This window comes from Acanthopagrus latus, chromosome 11 (assembly GCF_904848185.1).
Source record: "Acanthopagrus latus isolate v.2019 chromosome 11, fAcaLat1.1, whole genome shotgun sequence".
Classification (NCBI taxonomy): domain Eukaryota; kingdom Metazoa; phylum Chordata; class Actinopteri; order Spariformes; family Sparidae; genus Acanthopagrus; species Acanthopagrus latus.
The window spans coordinates 13229425-13238231 of NC_051049.1; the positions used below are offsets into that span (position 1 = coordinate 13229425).

The following is an 8807-nucleotide window of genomic DNA, read 5'->3' on the forward strand; positions in this document are numbered from 1 at the left end:
TTATTTATATTTTTACACTGAATGTGTATTTTCTACATATCTATAGCATTTGATCACACTGACAAAAACTGTGCAACGACATAAAGACACCCGTCAAAGTACGTTAAACCACTTCAGTGGTTGTTCTCGTTACGCTACAAGAGGTGTCTCTTGGAGCGCATTTTGTCATGGTGACACAGGTAGGACCAAAACGTTCAAACATTAAAATCCATAAAGTACACTGCAAACATACTGTATGTTGTGTTGGGATGTCTTTGGTGGAAAATTAGGCTACTGTGTAAAAATGAAGTTCCTGTCACCCAGTTTCTCGTTTGGCTTTTTCCCCTTGGAGGAAACAGCCAAAACTTTTAGTGTAGTTGTAGTGAACACGAGAAATCTGATCTTTTTTTTTTGTTTTGTTTTTAAATCTCATTAAACTGCTGTTGAGGAGAGGAGCTGCTGTGATTGTTTACAAATGATTGCAGCTCTCTCTACCGTGCTCGTCTCTGCACTGTAACTGTACTGCGCATGCGCCTCACGTCCATCGGTTTGCCGCGGCCTCCATTTTGCATTAGTTTAGCTTGCGCGCTGCATCCATCTGTGGTGCAGCACTAACAAATAAAGTGCATAAAAGGACTACTTCAAGCTGAATATACATTGTCACGGATTATACGATGGCTGACCCATCAGCAGACGTGGAGTTCCTGGAGGGCGCAGAGGTCCGCAAACTGTCGGAGCTGAGAGTGATCGACCTGAAGGCCGAGCTGAAGAAACGAAACCTGGACACCACGGGCGTCAAGAGCGTGCTGTCGGAGCGTCTGAAAAAGGTCCGAGACTACTTATATGTTGCAAAGTATAGACGCTGCATTTTATTAATACGATAACTACATACGCATGTGATTTGTGGCTTCACAGAGCCCCCCCTGTCAAACAAGATCAACTTGATGCTAATGCTAGCTCACGAGGCCCTGCTAGCGCTAACTGTTAGCCAACGTTTGCGCCAGTCATCTAGCTAACGTTAGCGTTAAGTTATTATATTTCAATGGCGTTTTACACGAAACTACTGAATCGTAAGGTGTGGGTGTGTGTGTTTATTGATGGCCGTTCGTGGTTTTGATTAAATCTCCATTAGGCAATCGAGGAAGAAGGCGGAAATCCTGATGAGATTATTCTCACGCCGGAGTCAGCCCCAAAGAAAGCTACACCTAAACGGACTGCTAAAGGTAAAGAAAGTGCGAGATGGACATCACGTAACCTTCGCTGTAAATCACTGCACAGTCTGACACGGTGTTACTGGCGAGACCTCCTGACACTGAGTGGCTGGGGACACATAAACAGACTGTCTTGGGTTAATACATCTCAGAAACTCATTGACTTGGGTGCACTGTGTGGGTTTAGGTAAGACCATTTTTATCACCAGAGAAATATCTGTCATCGACTGACTCTTTCAAAAAAAAACAAACAAACAAACAAACAAAAAGCCTTAACCAAACTGTCTTTGGTTTTTATGACTGAATAATAAAAACCAACACCATTTCATACACTTTCACTTTGTTTATATGTGGCAGACCCTCCACCTTTCTAGCTTCAAACAGTGATCTTGGGAGTATATTTTCCTCAGCTTGTTTATGCAGTCAGGGAAATGATATATGTCTGAGTTTGTATTATTACCTAAAATATGAAGTATTAATGTTCTGGGTTTAAAGTACATCTCCAAAACTACATGGTACCTCTCATGTTTATTAGTTGCAAATACACAAAACATGGCTTTTACACTGAGTTTGCATCTTGTTAGATACATCTTCATTAAGGATTTACAGTTTTTGCTGAAGCAGCTTTGACAAAAACTCAACTTCGTTGTGTTGTTTTATCTGTAGACACACGGCAAGAGAATGACGAACCAGAGGACACTACTGTTGAGGAGGATTCTCGTGATGGCCATGTGAGTTTACTGAACAGTTTTCACATTGCTTTAACATGATGCGACTGCACAGTTGTTTGTCACTGGATATTGACTTTGAATGTCCCGTCTTTTTCAGGAGGAGCTTCAGGATGAGCACGAGAGCATGCAGGAAATGGACATCCTCGACATGAACGTCCTGGATGAGACGGAGAATGATAATGGAATACCAGCCGAAGATGATGAGGAGGGTGACATGGAGCATTATCACTCTGACGATGACGCAGTGTTGAATGAAGAGCATGATAACGGAGCCCTGGAGACGGATGAAGATGAGGCAAGAGGTCCAGAGGTGAGAAACTAAACTGTCAACTGTTGTCTATCCTTTATTTGACTGCATGGAATGTATTAATGTTTTCATTTATAACTATTTTAGCAGATGGAGGACTCTGAGATGTTAGATAAGGATGAATACATGACATGTTCATCTATCAATATGGTATGTTCCCTATCAAATATTGGATTTGCAATGAAACAATGTTACAACTGATCACATTAACTGAGGCTCCACTCTTTTTTTTGACTCAGGATCCAGATGCGGGCGACGTGAAAGAAGAAACAGGTACTGGTGAAAAATGGTTTATAAAAAGATGGAAGCATCTTTTTACAGTGTTGAGCTTGGAATGCAAACACTTTAGTTAGTTTCAACAAAGAAGAGAGACTGGAAGCCCAAAGGGAATTGCTGGCTTTTTGGACAAATTAGGTTAACCACTTTGTTATAATATCATTGGTAAATATTGTTTAAGTTGCCAGTTGTGTCCTTGTAGTACTGAAACAGCAGTGGTTAACAATTTGATGCACACTGTCAGCAATTCAGTTACAAAGGTGAGGGAGGTGTTGCAGGTGATTGCAGTGTTTCCAGGTTGCCACATGAAGATCAAGACAAAGAAGATCCATCAAGACTCATCAAATGTTACGGCTTTTTTAAGACACTGACTCAGAAATCAGCTGGATATGAAATTGCTGGACTTGAGCTGAAGTTCTGGTCATCACGAATGGACACTTGGAAAGTTTAAAGGCGGAAAGAAGATGGGACAGCAGCGAGAATCTACTGCTGCACTGCCGATCTTGTGGCTCTCTTCAGCACTGAACTCTTTGTCTGCTTTGGATCAGGTGAACAGAGTGAAGTGGTTCAGCTTGTGAAATGAGCCCAAGTGTTAGTCGCACTAGTTGTTTGGTTGTCCCCCAGCCTTTGGGTTCTTTTCCAGTCTCTTGTTAGGGTCTACTTCATCGTTTTAATACATAGCTCTAAGAGCACAGGCCAGTGGTCATGACGTTCCTAATCCAGGCCTTGCCAGTTCCTCGTTAACCATTGCTGTGTTTCAGAAGTGATTAAACTCTGTGCCATTCTATTCCTGTTAAATCCGTAGAAAATGACAAAGTAGCCGGGTCTTGTTTATCTGAGCCGCTTAACGAAGATCACCACCAGAGCCACGAGACGAGCCCTGAAGAAGAGCAAGCTGTCACCGCCGGAGGGGAAGAAAATGTTCCCGACACTGGTTCCAAGTTGGACAAGGCCGCTACCGGAGATGTGGAGAGTGACCGGGATGTTGTGGAGACTGACACCAAAGAGGTTGGGGACACACAGAATGTCCCAGAAGAGACAATGGACGCTGAAAATGAAAGCTCTCAGGCTGTTAGTGTAAGCAAACAGGGCACTGTGGGTGAAACTGTTGATTCAGAATTGGGTTCTAAGAAGGGTGAGGAGGATGAGAAGACAGAAGAGAACGCTGCCGTGGATTCAGCCTCGACAGTGAAAGAGTCCTCTTCTGTAGAGGGCGATGATCAGAAAAAAAGGTTTGTTGCTTTCTGTCTACTAGAAACCAAAATGGCTATCTCTGTTGCATTGGCTCCTTTGTGCTAGCAAAATTTGGATGCTCTTTTCGAGGTAAAAACGTTCTGTGCATTTGTCTGTTTTCATTTGTCATTCCTTACACCCACGTACCCCACTTACCAATACCAATTACCCATTAATCAGCGTTGTATTGGGATTGCATAGGGTATAGCTCCATTTATTCACTGTTAAATCACTGCACCTTGGTACATGATGGGCTGATCACTGTCAGTAATGTATTATAGCATTGAACACATAAATATATACATCTTTGTGAGGAGATATCCCGGGTGTCCTCACTGCTGTAGGTTTATGGCTTTTTTTGTCTTTGTCCCTAGCTCTGAGGAAAACGATGGCAAGACTGAGACAAAAGATGAAAAGGGTGAGTAAAGTGTTTATTCCATGTTTGAATCCTTCAAATTAAATGGATGCATGCACAGTAATTAATGTGTATTTTGTGTGTAGCTGCTGGAAGCGGTGCTGCAGCAAGTAGTAGCAGGAATCTGTGGGTCAGTGGTCTCTCCTCCACTACCAGAGCGACCGATCTGAAGACTCTCTTCAGCAAGTATGGCAAGGTGAGACTATACACACAATCACTCACAATGCCTAGAATAATATTTTATATTCGATGTGAAAATAATGTTTGTCTTTTTTTTTTCTCTCCCTGCAGGTTGTCGGAGCCAAGGTGGTGACCAACGCCAAGAGCCCTGGGGCTCGTTGCTACGGCTTTGTCACCATGTCCTCCACAGACGAGGCCACCAATTGTATCAGCCACCTTCACAGGACAGAGCTGCATGGCAGGATGATCTCTGTGGAGCGGGTCAGTGTTGGATAAAGATTAGTCCTTCATTGTAGTGTCTTCCCGGGTTTTTCAATCATCAAATTACCATCCAGATGAAACGACATGGATCTGATTTAATCTTAGCATTTGTTATATCTTTAAGAACCATTTTCTGCTATTTAACTCCAAGCTACTTAAAAGTTTTGCTAACCTTGTGGATTGTCATTACACTTGACATTTAGTCCTAATTGGAAATTGCATACTCAAAAGTGTCCAGAGGGATGAGGCAAGCCAGATGAGTTTAAGTCAACTTAATTGTTTATGCTATTGTGAATAAATGTGTCCCTGTTTATATATTGTAGGCTAAAAATGAGCCTGCTGGGAAGAAGCCAGCTGACAAGAATGACGCCAAGAAGTCTGGTGACAGGCGACACTCCTCTGACTCTAAGTAAGACTGCCTACAAGCTGCTGCATGCTCGAGTAAACTCTCTTACTAAAAATGGCTCCACCAGCTCGGTATTTTAGGCTAGGATGCTTTTAAATATCATGGGTGCATCCATTTTTAGCATGGCTTGCCCCAGTGGTAACCTTTTAACCATAGCAATTAGAGGCCAAGAGTGAGTAAGCTATCAATGACAGAAAAGTCAGCCAGTCATTGAATTGTTGTTAAAAGAAATTGCTGATAGTCTTGTTCATATTTTCAATAGATCTGATGGAAAGGACGAGAAGACTGAGGGAGAAGGAAAAGATGGCAAAGGTGAGAAATGAGGGATAATTTCCAGCTTGTGTGCTGGTAATTTACCACATTTTCTTATAATCTGAATATCAAATTGTATTTGTTTTGACAGGGCGAAATGAGAGGACCGTAGTTATGGACAAGTCCAAAGGAGAGCCTGTCATCAGTGTCAAAACCAAAAGCAAGGAACGAGTATGTTAACGTTCAGCCTATAAATCCCCCTATTACCCCAATAAAGAGCACTTGTCATTCACATATGCAGGCCAGATGTGATTTTGACCTCCAGATACTCTTTGAATTCATTTTATATTTTGTTTCTGGCCCTCAGAGCACAAAGAGTCGGGACCGCAAGTCATCCAGTAAGGAGAAGAAAGACATCCTGTCCTTTGACCAGATCAAGGAGCAGAGAGAGAGGGAGAGGCAGAGACAACGAGAGAGGGAGATCAGAGAGGTGGAGAGACGCAGATTCACGTAAGAATTGTGCAAGAAAGAACAGTCTGGACCTACCATGAAGCAAAACAGATGAAATTTGAAGCTGGGGGATTGATTTTGGCCATCTTATTTCAGCGACCGAGACCGGGATCGTGACAACCGTCCGGATCGTGAGCGCGAGCGAATCCGTCTGTTCCGGGAGAAAGAGGAGAGGAAACACTTGATGCGGAAGAGACACTGGCTTGAGGTCAGATTTCTTATTTCTAACGAGGCATTTCTCTCTCGATGCATTGGTATCAGTGTCTTTGCCCACTTTTCCTAAATTCTTTTCTCTGGTGCAAATGTTAGCCTGTGATATTAATTTACTGTTTCCAATTCAAGTAATAAATTTATCGAAAAAAATTTTGTCAATAAATTTGCTTCCAAGATTTCTAACAAATTTCATAATGTTACAACAATGAAACTGAGTGTTACTGAATGATTTGATTCCCAGGCTGAGAAGCAGCGCCTCGATGCAGACCGCATGGAACGGCAGTTCTTGGAGCGGGAAAGGCTGCGCATTGAGTACGAGAGGCGGCGTGAGCAGGAGAGGATCCTCAGGGAGCGTGATGAGCTGCGGCGGCAGCAGGAGCAGTTACGTTATGAACAGGAGCGACGCTCCGTTAAGAGGCCGTACGACATGGATGGCAGGTAAATAAAAAAACAAAAATAATGTAGAGATTTTTGAAAGATTAAGTGGATTTATAGGTTAGCGGTAGTTCACTTTTGCTGTCTTCGTTCAGTATTAGAAGATGAGTTTAAGTACTTGTGTATGTGCTGCATATGGAGAGAATGAACCTCATTGACTTTGTTGTTGCCTGCTCCTGTTTTAGGAAAGATGACTGGCCTGATAAGCGCATGACCATGGATGACCGTTACAGCCGTTCAGACTTTACTAGACAGGATCGTTATCAGGACTTCGACCACAGGGACCGGGGTCGTTACCAAGAAGACATGATGGTTGACAGGCGTGACAACACTCGTGGCATCGGTGCAGACAGAGATGGTCAGGTAAGAGGCACAGTTTAGACAAAATAGAAACTTGTGTTTGAATCTCTGCTTCTATGACTCCTATTATCCAGTCACAACCATACTAAATCTTAAATCTCAATACAGTCTCTCTGTATTTTTGATATTGCAAGTAAAACACCAGTGTGTTTTACTCTTGGGAGGCAATTTGATGTCATAATTCTAGTATTCGTATCGGGTGCTTCCAGAACATGGTGCGAGAGTCAAACTGTCCTGTGTCTCTCCTTGCAGCACTTCTCAGACAGGTCAGAAAGACATGGCAGAGATGGCAGAGACTCTTGGAGTGGAGGCTATGACAAACGCATTAATCCCAGGTTAGTGCCATGCTGAGTTCGCACTGGCCTCAGCCCAAGTCGTTTGAAAGCCTAAACAGTCAAGTGCTGGCAGTTTTTCTGAAGGAGGGAAACTTGTACGATTGATTTTGTTTGTCTTGTAGAGAAGGAGGTCGAGACTGGGACTCAAATCGGAAGATGGATGGAGACAGACCATGGCAAGGTACACATCTTGGAAACTGTAGAGGGGATCCTACTTTAAGACAATATACTGTAGTGCTATAAGTGTTGTAGTCTTGGTGTGTGTCTGACTTTTTGTGGGGTTTTTTTGTTGTTTTCTTTTGTTCCAGCTAGAGACGGTGCCATCCCAGGCCAGAGCCACATGACTCGTGGAGGAATAGCAGGGTGAGTATCAGCTGGATTAAGACTCTTTTTTCCCTTTAAAGCCAGAACCAGTTTCACCTGCAGCATTATTTGTTATTTTCTGATCGTTGTGTCTCTGTGCCGTTTATTAGCAGCCGTGGTGGCTACATGAACACAGGAACGTCTCAGTCCCTCTCCGGAGCTCTCAACAGACAGAACCAGCTGATGCAGGGCAGCGGACTGCAGGGTGGAGCTTTTGGTCGACGCTACTGATGCACGTCTATCTGAAGACGATAGTGGGGACCGTGTAAGTGGGTCACCTCATCAGATGGTGACCTGCTTGATTTTGTACATGTTTTTAAATTCAGAATTCTTTTTTGACACAGTTCCAGTTCATATTTGACGGATACCTTTTTATTTTTCTGGCCGCTTCCTTTTTTAGTTTATTGTTTTCCTGTGTGTGTGTGTGTGTGTGATCTAGTGGTCTCCCTTGTGTTTATCATTCAGCCACACCTTCCTTGTTTGCATAACAATACTATCTGGTTGCAAGAAAATGTCTGCCCGTGGTGGACCTAACCAGTGTTCTCTCTGTACCTCAGTTTGTCTGAAGCATTTTGGAAGTTTGTCATTCTCGTTATATGAGCCTTTTCCACGTTATTCTTTTTTTTTTTTTTTATAAGCCGAGATGGTTGAAGTTGTGCTGCTGAAGAAAAGGCTTTTAAACCACATGTCGCACTCTGATCTTCTAGTCTTGGCAAAACATTTCTTTTTTTTCTTCTTCTAATTAGTGCTTTTTTTGTAAATAGTATTTGATTTTGTGTGATTGTTGGATCATGGTAATAAAAGCCCCTCAAGCGTATGTGTTCACAATCTATTTATTAAAGTTTCCTGTATGCTGATTGAACTAAAGTTTTCTGTAGTTCAAATGTGTGGTTTTTTTTGTTTTGCATAAATGTGATTTATTTTGATTTCTTGTTTAATGTCCACGCTCAGTGCAGTTGGAGAGAGTATCAGCTGTCTCGTGGGGCTCAGTTGTAAAATGTGCAGGGTATTGTTGCCTCCCACAATAAAATATTTTTCATTTTTTTATTGCAGCGGTTACTTGTTACTCAGATGCTCACAAGGAATCTTTTTAAATTTACACTGAGCACAGAAACCATCAGGTTTCTGAGCTGTCAAGATGACACATTAACTAATTAAACTTCAGTCATTTCATTCAGAGCTCTCTGTTGTTAACCTGATTAAGACTCAGGTAGGACTGAAACATCTTCATTACATTTCTGTGGCATGGAGCAAGTGCACATGTTGCCATTTTATCATTAACATTTATTCTGTTATCATTGCTGCACTTGAACATGTCAGTACACTTAACTCTCTCATCA

General features: G+C 42.4%; 1 protein-coding gene across 4 annotated transcripts; it reads left to right on the forward strand.

Annotated features, from left to right (window-relative positions):
- The first annotated feature begins 514 nt into the window (after window positions 1-514).
- Window positions 515-8284, forward strand: safb (scaffold attachment factor B). 4 transcript variants are annotated; one of them, XM_037115087.1, is made up of 21 exons: window positions 515-806; window positions 1112-1202; window positions 1857-1921; window positions 2019-2231; window positions 2316-2378; window positions 2468-2501; window positions 3310-3736; window positions 4112-4155; window positions 4239-4348; window positions 4444-4593; window positions 4917-5002; window positions 5262-5311; window positions 5403-5482; window positions 5619-5761; window positions 5858-5969; window positions 6216-6412; window positions 6595-6772; window positions 7022-7104; window positions 7227-7285; window positions 7413-7467; window positions 7581-8284. In XM_037115087.1, exons 1-21 carry the CDS (start codon window positions 654-656, stop codon window positions 7696-7698), a joined length of 2511 nt encoding a protein of 836 aa, XP_036970982.1. In that variant the 5' UTR covers window positions 515-653; the 3' UTR covers window positions 7699-8284. The 4 variants fall into 4 exon arrangements, with proteins under 4 accessions (XP_036970982.1, XP_036970983.1, XP_036970981.1 ...); XM_037115088.1 differs by having other exon boundaries at window positions 2319-2378; XM_037115086.1 differs by having other exon boundaries at window positions 516-806; window positions 2319-2378; window positions 7578-8284.
- The last annotated feature ends 523 nt before the right edge of the window (window positions 8285-8807 follow it).